Here is a 13,388-nt window from a genome sequence, read left to right on the forward strand (position 1 = left end):
ACCCTCTAATACAGAAAGGAAATCAAAGTGAAACTTCTCTGATTAAAGTTCAACTTGGGGGTCTCTGATGCTCAGTGACTTGTTGATGAGAAAGAAGATGTCAACAGCTGGCTAAGACCCCTGCCTCTCAGCACCACCTCTGTGACCCACTGGTCTCTCCCTCCCACCCTGACTTCTGTGGGCTTGCTCTGGGGAGACCCAAATTCACAAGGAGGCCAGCCTGCGTGGCATCCTTGTCTCGTGCGTCTGTGCTCCAGATTCACACAGTCTTTGTGCCACCAACTCTTGAGGCCTGATTCCATTTCATCACCACCCTACTAGGGTCTAAAAAAGCTCTCAGCAAGACAGAGCCAAGAGCAGAGAGAGCTGCGCCCAACGGCGTGTGCACACACGCAAGGCTGTGAACTCACGTGGATTCTGCCTGTGACTGCCGCAACGGACACAGTAACCACATTCGTGTTAGAGCAGAGAGGCAGTGGCCGCAAAGGCTAAGCCCTCTGCTCTTTTCTGAGCCTTAGGAGATCTGTCTGCGGGCTCTCTTTCCTATGTTCTTTCTCGCATCATATAGAAAGGACTAATCACAGAAACCAAATGTCCCTTTCCTAAAATAAAAAGAACTGGCTTGATAAAGGAGTAGCTGGAGAAGAAGAGGAGGAAGAAAAATAAAATAAAAATAAAATAAAAGTGTTTCTTTTTTTATTGGGTCACTGAAAAGTATCTCTAGTCTCATTACTAGCTACTCTTTTCTATGTACCCTTTCCTGCTGCTATATCCATCCAGCCACCCACCCACCCATCTATCTATTCATCTTCTATTCAATCCTGTCTGTTGAACACCTACTATGTGTCACACATTGTACTTTAAAAAAATGGGGGGTGGGGATGTAATAATGAGTCGATGTATTGGGTTGGCCAAAACATTGTTCGGATTTTCCCTAAAAGGTTAAAGACTAACCTGAATGAACTTTTGGGGCAACCCAATAGAGCTCCTCCTCCTCTAGGCCTTACATTGTAGTGAGGAGGCAGACTTTGTTCAAGGGATCACTTATCTAATTGCTGATTTTAACTTGGATAAGAACTTGGGAGGAAAGGTACCTGATACTGTTAGAATTAAGAGCAGGAAGGTCTGACCTAATCAGAGAAGTCCATGAAGGGGTCTCCGAGGAAATGATTGTTTCAGCTGAGATCATAAGATAGAGTAGGAGTTAATCAGATGGTGGAAATTAATCAGGGGGTGGAGACGGGAGACTTTCTATAGAGAGAGAATCACATGTGAGAAGCTCTACAACCAGAGGTTTCTCTCTGGTGTTTCTCATGCTGCTACTTCTACTAACAGTGTGTTCGGGCAAACAAGTCATCCTTCAAGATAGAGCTCAAACGTCACCCTTCCAAAATGCCTTCCCTATAACCCTGGGATTCCGTGTGCTTCTGAAGCTTCCTGCACCTGCTTGGCTTATAGTTCTTGGTGTATCAGTTTAGAATTCTTCTTTAACTATCTCTTTTACTATACTGTGAGTTCCTTACAGACAGGGGATGTATGTCATCCAAATTTTTATATCTTAGATTTCCTAGCAAAATGCTGGCAATTTGAGCAAACCTTTATCAAGTACATTTTCCTTAAATGCTTGTTTATCTTGTAAAATGATCAGTAAAAGGGTGGATGGATGGATGGATGAAAGGTTAAGAAGATATCTAGATGAGTCAAGAGAGCATAGTTACTGTTCTCACTTGACTAAAAGCATTGCACTCTCGGAACGTAGACCAGTGCTGGGCGCAGAATAGGCCCCCAGTGAAGCTCTGATAGACAAGCAATTAAGTTACTAATTTAGATACAGCTTGGGGCAGAGGGGAGGCGGCTCAAGGTTCCCAAACCCTATCAATCTCGGCTACTGTAGATATTCCAGGATGATAGCTCCTCCCTGGACCCAGCATTTGTGCCTTTTCTAAGCATACTTTCCAGCCCAGATAAGAGACAAGCTATTAGAAGGCAAGGAGACAAGGGGGCGCCTGCAAGGGCAGAGGCGATAAGCATCACTTGGCAGAGCTCAGAGCCGGGCAGGTGAGGGTCTCCAAGGCCTTAGTGCTGAGTCAAAGGAGGGATCGAATTCTGCTGTCACACTGGTCGCCCCAACTGCCGACTCAGCAGAAGGCATGCCCAGGTAACCCAAGCTTCCTGTTTCTGAAATGCTGGACCGATCCAGAGAGATGGCAGGATGCCACTGTCTTGGGTTCTTGGCTTTGGTTTTGCCATTTCTGCTGAATCTTGGGAGAAGGGGAGTTCTTAAAAACTACAGTGTCCTGTGCCCTAAGAAGATGCCACAGGAGGTCCCTAGCCCATACACAGAAAGAAATACAACCCGGGGGCTGCGCTGTGACCCTGACAGGCCAGGGGGTGGTCTGTGGGCAGGAGTGGCCGGTGGAGGAGAAAATTCACAGGCCTGGAAGCCAGGAGACCTGGGTTCATGCATTAGCTCTATGTCTGTTATGCTATGCAACCTTGGGCCGATCCATCCCCCTCTAGCCCTCTTCCAGTCTACCCAACAGACGAGGAGGCTAGATCACATTAAGAGCCGTTCCAGTTTGGCATTCCATCAAACATTAGACCTGTCTGCTAGCTTGGTCTCAGTCTCCCCATCACTTAGAAGAGCATTCTGGTTGTGACATTTTAAGAATTCCATCAAATAGAAAGTTTTCTAGAGCAGTCTAGTCCTTTCCACCTGGCTTTTCCTGAGAGGGGTCTGAGGGGACCACAGAGATGTGGACATCCACTTGGACAGGATCTGGGGGTTCCTTTTGATGCCAGCTGAAAAGACTCAGGTGGGCACAGAGGTGCACAGAATGTCTCTGACCTCCAAGGACAGCACCCCCTTGAGAACACAGGTGACAGGCCAAGTACCCTGGCCCTGCCCCTCCCCAAGCTTATCGCTGACACCCAGGGACAGAGCGCCAAAATGCCAAGTTCCAGGGAATGGCTCCACGGAAGGGTCAGAGGAGCTGTTCCGCCTCCAGCTCTAAGCGGTTGGGATAAGGTGTCCCTATCTCCTTTGGAGTTGATAAACACATGAATGACACAGACGTGGAGCAGAAGGACGTGATCTGCAGCTAATGGTGTCAGAAAAAGTAGAAATTAAAAAAAAAAGAAACCTTCCTCATGTGGTTCTGAAAAGTTAAATGAGTCCATGCTGGTAAAATGTCTGGCATATTACAGCTGCTAAATCAATATGGACTCGCTCACTCCCTGTCTCCCTTTCAGAGGCAATATTCCATGGAGCCAGAAACAGCCGGTCTGGAATCCTGACTGTGAGCCACTCGACGTGTGTCTGAATGTGCGTGTTGCCATCTCTGTGCATCAGTTTCATGAGCTGTAAGACAGGACTGCTGACTCCCACCCAAGAAGTCTGTTAAAGGGGTATCTAAAGCACTTAGCAGGCACAGGAAGTGTTACCATGATTAACAATAAGAGGGACAACCACGGTGGGACCATTCTGAGAAACTCACCTCACAACCTTTGACGCAGTGAATCAGGGCAGGGTGAGGATACCACTTGAGACCAGCCGTGCAGACCACTCTCTGCAGAGAGAGGGAGAAAGAGGTTCAGACGGGTTTGCGGCTGCGAGGGAGCCATCGCTTCACCGGAACCGCGTTCGACGCCCCTGTACCCTTCTTGGATCTTCTGAGTCCTGACCTCACCCTGGCATTTACATGGAGAATTTGCCCAGGTACCTGCCTGAACTGGAGCCCCAAGATGAAAACAATGTTTGTGTTCACTGTAGGGGTCGTGATTCTGTATTTCTCTGGCAGGAATACGAGAGGAGGAGACGCAGGCCTGCAGGATGGGGACGTGATCGGAAAGGCACTTCAGGAAATTCCTGGCTGGGGTTTGCCCCATGGACAGAGTCGGGGATCAGGCGGGAGGAAGGAGGAAGGGTAGAAAGAGAGTGTGTGTGTGTGTGTGTGTGTGCATGTGTGCACTTGCACACGTGAGCACATGCATGTCCAAATGTGTGGCTGCAGCAGGGAGATGGAGCAAGGCATGGAACTGGGCTGCCCAAAGTCGGCGCTGAGGACCACCCTAATCATCATCACACGGGATCACGCTGAAACGGCAGATTCTTCAGCACTGCCTTGGGTCTAGGGGGTCTGAATCCCTGAAGCCAGGACTTGGGACTCTTGTGTTTTAAAAACAAGCTTTCCCAGATGATTCTGATACACACTACAGTTTGAGAGCGGTGGGCTGGAGGATGCATGAATGCACCTTTGGTTTGGAACCCCGGACAGGCAGAAAACCCTTTCTGCTTCCACCTGCTGCCGCCATACAGGCCAGCTCTCCATTTGGGGTTGCAAGAGTCGGACACGACTTAGCGACTAAACCGCCTCCACCACCATTCCCGAGGCCGCCCACGCTCCTATCTCTGTGGCCTTGGCCCTGCTGCTCCCTTCCACGGCAGGCCCTTCCTCATCTTGTCACCTGGAGAATCTTTAGCTATCTTTTATGTTTCTGTGCAAGGCTACCTTCCTCGATTCTCTGTAATGGCCTATATGGGGAAAGTATCTAAAGAAGAGTGCTGGGTGTGCTAAGTCGCTTCAGTCGTGGCCGATTCTTTGCGACCCTATGGACTGTACCCCACCAGGCTCCTCTGTCCATGGAATTCTCCAATCAAGAATACTGGAGAGGGCTGCCATGCCCTCCTTCAGGGGATCTTCCCAACTCAGGGATAGAGCCTGCATCTCTTATGTCTCTTACATTGGCAGGAGGGTTCTTTACCTTTAGCACCACCTGGGAAGTGGATGAATGTATAACTTATTCACTTTGCTGTACATCTGAAACTAACACATTGTAAATTAACTATGTTGTTGTTTAGTGGCTAAGTCGTGTCTAACCCTTCACAATCCCATGGACTACAGCATGCCAAGCTTCGCTGTCCTTCATTATCTCCTGGAATTTGCTCAAACTCAAGTCCACTGAATCGGTGATGCCATCAAACCATCTCATTCTCTGTCGCCTCTTTCTCTTCCAATAAAATAAATAAATAGCATATAAATTTAGAATTTAAAAAAAAAGGACTACCTTCCTTTGTGATGATTTCCCCAATCCCCTCAGGCAGAACTTAAGGTATATGTATATACATTTACTTATAGCCATCCTTAATAAAGCTATTATTATAATACAAATGTATTGAGTGCACTTATGGTGCTATTTACTTTATTCATTTCCTTATTTATTTCTCACCAGCATGCAGGGGGTGGGGGTGGGCATTAATCTTGTGTCACAAGGAGAAGAAATTCCCCAAGCTCCACAGCTGTTAAGAGAAGAAACCAACATGTGAAACTAAGCATATTTTTTAGGAATGATTTAAGGTGACTCATAACATAAAATCCAACACAGTAATTTTTTTAAGGAGGTGAAAAAAGAAAGAGAAACACAACTAGGAAAATAAAACAGCATCAGGACTGGGGCTGAGGTAGCAATCCCAGAAGCTCCCTTTTCTATTCTGCCATAGACGACCTACTTTTCATGCCAGATTACAATGAGTGATTTGTTTATCTATTTATCTAGTTTTAATCTTTTAGCCATGCCATGCAGCATCTGGGATCTTAGCTTTCCGAATATCGATCATATTTATGCCTCCTGTATTGGAAGCACAGAGTCTTGACCATGGGACGCCAGGGAGGTCCTACAATGATTTATTTAAAAAAAATTAATCAAAATAACCTGGAGGCAAATGCTTAGCTTGGTCATGACAGGTAACTCTGCATCAGGGAGAAGCCACTGAAGCATCCACGGTCAGGGCTAAGCAGAGTGTGCCAGTTGATTAATTTTAATTAAGAAATGAACAGTCACAAGGGTCAGACTGTGGAAAATCGATGTGACCGGCCCATTCTCTCCCCGAGGGCAGACCTATATGGGAGCAAAGCTGTGATTGGGTTTCCTGGTGAGCATGGAATCACGTGACTCCAGGATTTGGCTGAGGTTGGACTGGGTGCCTTGCTTCTCTGCCCCATTTCTCTGGTTCACCCTGGGTCTTCTATGCCTAGAATGGTGCCTAGTACATGGAGGATGATCAGTCAATATTTATGTTATTTATGAATGGATCCATCTCAAAATAGAGGTGATTTTACCAAGGGACACTTGTTTTCTTTACTTGTCTTCCTGGGCTCCTCTGGAGGCTCAGACAGTAAAGAATCTGTCTTCAATGTGGGAGACACAAGTTTGATCCCGGGGTCGGGAAGATCCTATGGAGAAGAGAATGGCTACCCACTCCAGTATTCTCTGGAGAATTTCATGAACAAAGGAGCCTGGTGGGCTACAGTCCATATGGTTGCAAAGAGTCAGACAAGGCTGAGCAACTAATAATTTCACTTTTTCTTCCAGAGCAGCAGAAAAGCATTTGCAAAGCCCAGCAGAGTGTCTAGCTTAGAGGACCAGTTTAATGTGCACTGAATTAATTACAGATCTTGGACAAACAACCTAACTTAGGATCTGCCAACCACAGTCTGACAATGTGAAATCTACTCTTTAGCCCCTCCTGCCTCTGTTGACACTGTCTGCCTTCTCCTAAAACACAAGGTGATGTGTGGGAAAGATTGAGCACTGAGGCATGACAGATATGGTCGCACTTCTGGCTTAAAATTTCCACTCTGAGGTTAGGTTTTCCCATCTGCAAAATGGGTCCTGAAAATGTCACAGGCTTGTTGTGAAGATGCAGTAAGAGAAAGTATGTGGAAATGGTTAATCCAGGAGTAACAGCTGCGGGTAGGAGGGCAGGCCCTGGTTTTAGACATCTCTGCCTGCCCCCATCCCCACCCCCGAGGTTCAGGATGGAGCCCAGCAAACAAATGCATGTTGATCCAGTGAAGGAAATGTGAGAAGTCTAGTCCCTTCCTTCCAGCTCAGCTACTTTCTCACCCCTCTGCTTCCTAACCCTGGGGGCCAGAAGTGGAGGGGACCACCTGCTTTCATCATCTGGCAAGTTTTAACCCATCCCTGGGTTAAAAGACTTCCATCCCTGGGTCTGAGCGTCTGTTCCCGGCCAACATGCAGGGATGTCAGAGGAGCATTTAGGCTATGGTTCAACATTCGAAAAAATAAGCGCAAAGAGTTGGACATGACTGAGCGACTGAACTGAACTCAAGTAGTAGAAAACAGCAGGGTCAGGCTCCGCAAGGGATTCGATGCCCATCCCCACCCCCTGTTTATTTGAGCCCTAATTTAATCCATCCGTGGGAGTGTCTCGGTGTGGTTGTACAAGTTTCTGTCAGTTGAGGTTTACCTGACGTGAGTTCAGAAAAAGGACTTTTATACTATCTGCATGAGCCTATTTATGTTTCCAAGTCTTCTGGATTTTCCACTATTCCTCAGGGCTGCACGCCCCACCTGTCTCCCGACAGGGCCCCTCTGTCTGCCAGGAGGACTGGGAAAGGGGAGAGGCAGCAGGAGCTGAAGGAAAGACTAGCCTGTTTACACCATGTGCTGGGAGATCCCAGATGGGTCCCCACAGAGGTCAGCCTTGCTCCTCTTGATGCCAGTCAGAGCCCTTTCAGACTAGGCTCTGTAAGACAGCTTTCTTTCCTGCCTTGCTACGTAGGAAGAACAGACTGTCTCTTCTTCTCGGCTGCAATGACCATCACCACCACCATCATCCGTAACACCAGCACCATCATCTTCACCATAGCATCCCACTCCCACCATCAGCATCAATGGCCCCATCACCATATCATCATCACAGGACCACTAACAGCTCCATCGCGATTTTCCCTCGCCTCCTCAACACAAAACTCTCTACTAAGCACATGTTATGCTCCAAGCCTTGTGCTCAAAATTTTCATTTCCTTTAACATTTACCATAACTATGATATAGGTCCATATATATAATATATATGACATAGGTGCTTTTTTCAAGCGTACAGCAAAATGATTCAGTTATCTTTTCAGATTATATTCTAATATAGGTTATTATATTGAGTGTAACTCCCTGTGAGCTTGTGTGAAGTCGCTTGAGTCGTGTCTGACTCTTTGCGACCCTGTGGACTGTAGTCCACCAGGCTCCTCTGTCCATGGGATTCTCCAGGCAAGAACACTGAGTGGGTTGCCATTCCCGCCTCATAATTCCCTGTGCTATATACTAAATCCTTATTGCTGATTTATTTTATATATAGTGGTTTGTACCTGTTAACCTCATACTCCTATATGTCCTTGCCTCCCTCCCTCTCCCCTTTCATAAGTTTTTTTTCTATATCTGTGAGTCTGTTTCTTTTCTGTATATAGATTCATCTCTATGGGTTCTAGATTTCACATATAAGTGATATCATACAGTATTTATGCACAATTTTTGATGCTGGTTTACACAAGGGGAAACTGAGGTACAGAGAAGTTAAATAACCTGCCCCAACTCATACGCATAGGTAACGACGGTCAAGAATTAAACTCATATCTGTCCTATTTCCAGATCTATAATTTGAAAACTATATTCTCCTTCAAAACCCTCTAGCTCCCAAACCGGTAAGCTAAAATCTCTTTTGACAGATGGGAAGACCAAGGTTCAGAAAGACGGAGGGGCTTTGAGACAAATGCAGCAGAAGCAGAGTGTTTAAAAGCTGAACTGCAGAGAAGACAGACCCAAGCAGAGCCAAAGACGTGAGAAAGAGTCTTAGAAGAACCTCCTTGTTCTAAGCCCAGACCTGACACGCGCTCTGAGGTCTTCTGGGACAAGCCCTCCTTTCTCCTTTATTTTTCCTTATTTATAGGACCTTCTGTGGGTCTGCTGCAGAAGTTGTTTGTTTTCCCTTTATTATCAGTTACTGAGCTTCTGGCTTTCTTCTGCATGTTTTTTTTTTTTTTTTTTTTTCCCTCCTAAACCTAGGTATTTTCCACCCTGTATCCCTCATTTGAAGAATGCCTTCCATTTTGAGGTACCCAATCTATGTTCGTTGAAAGAGTTAATGAATAAATGACCAAATGAGGGACTGTATAAGTGCATCCCAGAGTGAAGGAGACATTGCTGGTTTCGGAACACATCTCCCCACCTCCGGGCTTCCCCCGCAGGGCACAGGATGTCCCCTTCTACGCACTGGGTAGACTGGACTTTGTCTTCACCCAGAACAAACACACACTGGACTCTCTTCACTCAGAACCATTCTACCCCTGGTCTTTAGAGTCTGATGCCTTCTCTTCAAGGAATGAATTGTGCATCCTTTGTCTGACGTGTTGCGCTTGTTTATTGCTTATAGCACGTAAGGTGGTTGTCTCGTAGGACAGAATGCCTCCGCCTTAGTCCTGGGTGCTAATCCTGATTCCATCACACAAGTTACGTGCCTTGGGCAGTGACAACCTCTGAGAACCTCAGCTTCTTCTTCTGTAAAGTGGTGATAACACTGATCTCACCGGAGTGTAGTGAATTCCTCACAAAAAGCGCCCGCATGTCACAACAGAGGGCCAGTACGCGGTGCTTTCCCTTCCCTTGACTCCCTCTCTCCTCCTCAGCCCTCCTTTCCTCTCTCTTCTCTTCTCTTTCCTCCCTTCCATCCTTTTTCCAGAAGCTCTTAAAGAAGCCAAGATCCCAGCTGTTGTTGTTGTTCAGTTGCGCAGCCGTGCTGGACTCTTGGTGACCCCACCACGCCAGGCTGCCCTGTCCTTCACCATCTCCTGGAGTTTGCTCAAACTCACGTCCCTTGAGTCGATGGCGTGATCCTCGCTACCCAGAGGCATTACGCCCCTCTGAGGTTGTGAGCTGCACTTCCCTCCGGGGAGCTTTCTCAGCACCCTAAGCAGGGGGACTGCAGGGCAGACGGGAGGTGCCCCTTGGGGGCTGATGCAGGAGGGGCTGCCCCCTGAATTCTGGAATTCCAGCCTGGAAGAGTGTCTCATCCAGAGGTGGCAAGCCAACAGCTCCCAGGCTACACAGCCCACAGAAGTGTCTGGCGTGGCGCACAAAGTGCTCAAAGTCAAAAGTAGTTGCCCATATTTAAAAAATGACAGACTTCACATTTTAAAGACTTCAGATTTCTTGTACCCAAGGAAACAGGGACAATCTGGCCACACCGGGCCCACGTTTCCACGCTGTCACTGTCAGCTGGCGGCTCCCCCGTTGGCAGCCAGGGTTGACCACAGTCCCCACCGTTCCCTGCAGCCTCTCCAGCCTTAAGCCCGAGGTGTATTTCCATCCATCACAGAGAGTTTGCACTGTCCTATTGATTACATTAGAGGAAGGTTTCTCTGTATCTTCACTGCTTTCCACAGTGCGTGTGTGTGAAGAGGCTTGAAAAGGGGGAGAACTTGAAAGAAAGGAAAAGGACAGCGTGTTTTTCTCTGAAGGTAAAACATATGGCTACGCAAGCATTTCTCTGGATATATATGCTAAGATTCCAGCTACATGAAGTTCAAAAGTAAGCAAAACCAACAGAAGAGACCTTGGCAGAGGAGGCGCTGCCTGGCGTGGAAAGGGGAGGACTGTCTGAAAAGCTGTAAAGGTCCCCACCCCGATCTGGACCTCACGAGTGGACACAGCAAACTGACCAAGCCTTATGCTTAAGATTAGCATGCAAGCTTTATCTCAGTATGAAAGTGACTGCATTTGCAATAACTTATTTCCTAGCTTGGGTAGCACATGCATGGGCATTTGTTTTATTTTAATCTTTCTGTCTGATGTATTTACACCAATACAGTTACGACACTTCAGTATTTAGAATGCAAAGCGACACACTTGGCCTGCTTCACCCATTGATCCCACCTGCCTGGTTCCCATCGGTTGTTGAGTCTGTGACTCTTGATTTCAGTCAAGCTCACGTTTCACAGAAGGGGAAACTCTGGCACATGCAGCAAGCAGCCGCCGGGGCTCAGACTTGAACCTTGGTTCCTTGACTCAGCCACTGCAAACAAGGGCATCTGCTGTGCCCTGGGCCCCAAAGGGCACGCCAGGGTCAACACGCTGAGCATGGGCCTGCCTTCACAAAGGCCCCTCACCCTGCACATGAGCTCAGAGTCGATATTCCAAGTTACCTAGGTGGTCCTCGTTCTTGTCACATGTGCCAACCTGTGTCTAATGCTTAAAGCAGAGCCTGCTATGTGGTGAGTGCCCAGGGTGGGCTGCAGCTGGCTCCCAGGGGCTCATGAGAGGCCACGGCGCCCATCTCCTATGACTTGTGTTCAGCGACAGTCACTTGGAGCGCCAGCAGCCTGCTGTGGTGGGAATATTTACACCACGGCAATGGGCAAGTGCTACACGTCAGAGGGTGCGTCTGTGGGGAGACCTGGCTGTCAGCTACTTAGGCGATGGTAAACATTTCCCCTTTATTTTTATTACCATGGAGGCTGTAGGCAGCTAGAGTTAACAGCAGCATCAGATGGACCCGGATCTCTCTTCGGTTCCTTCTAGGGAGAAGGTTTCTACGTATGAGATGCCATTTCTTCTACTGGAAGAAAGGGAGACTAATTCCTACCTCCTGTGTTGTGTGTGTGTGTGTGTGTGTGTGTGTGTGTGTGTGTGTGTGTGGTGGGGGCAGGAGTGCAAATGAAGCCAGGAAGGTGTCTGATCCAATGCCGGATTCACAGCGGGTGTTCGTTACGTCAGGGCTCAGCTCTCACTCTCTTACACGGGGACAATCGTGACAGTGATTGGCACAGAGCCGTGCCCCTTTGCCACCCCGCGCTGGTGCTCAGGGCAAATCCTCTGAGAGCAGAGGGGCGACCGGGCCAGCTCCCGCCCAGCCCCGCCGGCCCCGCAGCTGTGTCTGCGGCTCTCGCCACACCGGGGGCAAGGGTGCAGCGGAGGCCGGCGTCTCTGCCCGATTCCTGGAAATCATCAATCTCTGCCCTTCGCCCTCCTCCCTTTTTCTACCACATTTTTTTCCTCCTGGATAATGAGGCCTCCCGAGACCAGTGGAGGTCTGAACCTCGTTACGGCTCTCCAGGTAGGCCGGCATCAATAAGGGCCGGCGGACCAGGGACCTGGGCGGGGGTGGGGGTGGGCAGGCAGCGGGTGGGCGACTGAGGAGGGGGGCTTTGCAGACTTTCAAATCCCTGGATTTATTTCACCGTGAATTATAACTGAACTCTTTAGTGCCCGGGGCTCATGGAGGGGAGGGTGGAATTCAGTCGACGGGCAGAGGGCAGAGGGGTGGGGGGCCCTGGTCTGGGTCCCAGACCAAGAAGACCTCCGGCCCTGGGATGTGAGAGAGGTCTCTGGTGTCCGCTGTGTGTAGAGGCAGGCCCCCTGCCTTTGGTGCATGGGAGGTGGTGGGGGAAGGGTGCTGAGGGAGGGTGGGGTGGCATAGAACGAGCTCCCAGTCAAGATCCTGGCGCTGCTTCCTGTGTGACCCTGGCCCAGCCCCCTCCCTCTCTGATCCTGTTTCTCCATCTGTACAGTGAGGGGCGTGTGTTGATGATCTCCATCTGCCTTGAGACTGACGTATGGCCTCTGTGTGGGCACCTGGGTGTGCATACGGGATGCTCAGTGAGATCCTATGTGGGGCTCTGGGTGGGGAGTGGGGGAAAGCATGCTGAGTGTGAAAAACGGATGAAGGCACACCAGCTCAGGGAAACAGTGGGCTCTTGGTTTATGTGGGAGAGTCAAGCAGAGAGACACAGACAGATAGGACAACAGAGATGGAGGCAAAGAAGGTGGGCAGGAAGCAGGCGGAAAGAGGTGATAGGGGTCTCAGGAGAAGGAAGAGAGAAACAGTGAAAACAGACGCAGGCAATTCTTGTATCTCCTTATATCCAGAAAATCCTTCGCAGTGACATCTGCTCCTCTTGACAAGTGGACCCTTCATGAGATTAGCAGGATCTTCTGCAAAAATATGTGCTTGGTTGCGTGTTCTCTGTCAAAACCACATCTATCCTGACCTCGCCCTTACCTCTTGGGAGCAGTTTCTCAGAGCTATCTAAGATGCTATCTCCCGGGCTATAGTCCTCATTTGCCCCAAATAAAACTTCACTCAAAACTCTTAAAAAAAAGAAGAAGAAAACAGAGGCAGGAAAAGGGCACTAAGTTGGAGATGGACAGAGGGTGGCAACAGAAGACAGGAAGAGTGAGGGGCGGCAGGCCCTGGGGTGCGGGGTCAGCAGAGGGGCTGGCCAGGTCAGCCAGCGTGGAGTGCTGAGTAAGCCCTCGCCATCGAGCCCTCAGCTCGTCTGGGAAACAGTACGCGTGCTATCAGGTTCTGCCAGCTCTCCGAGCGGGATCTGCAACGGGCAGGCGGGCAGACGGGAGCCCTCCCAGCGCCTCAGCAGAAAGGCTGGTGGAGAGACAGAGCTGAATCTTCCCGGCGCCCCCGTCTCCATCTCTCACATCCTCCAGTGTGCGGAGCCAGTGCCCAGAGCTGACACATGGCGACAGGGATTGCGCTGCCCCGGAGGACACAAGTGGGGTCCACGTCGGCTCTGGGGGCCCT

General features: G+C 49.1%; 1 protein-coding gene across 1 annotated transcript in view; it reads right to left on the minus strand.

Annotated features, from left to right (window-relative positions):
- Positions 1-13,388, minus strand: part of PAPPA (pappalysin 1) — a 253,037-nt gene that overhangs the window by 19,693 nt on the left and 219,956 nt on the right. Inside the window, exon 20 of the mRNA XM_043927830.1 lies at positions 3,498-3,569. Coding sequence (XP_043783765.1) covers positions 3,498-3,569 — 72 coding nt within the window. The remainder of the gene's footprint in view (positions 1-3,497; positions 3,570-13,388) is intronic.

This window comes from Cervus elaphus, chromosome 16 (genome assembly GCF_910594005.1).
Source record: "Cervus elaphus chromosome 16, mCerEla1.1, whole genome shotgun sequence".
NCBI lineage: Eukaryota > Metazoa > Chordata > Mammalia > Artiodactyla > Cervidae > Cervus > Cervus elaphus.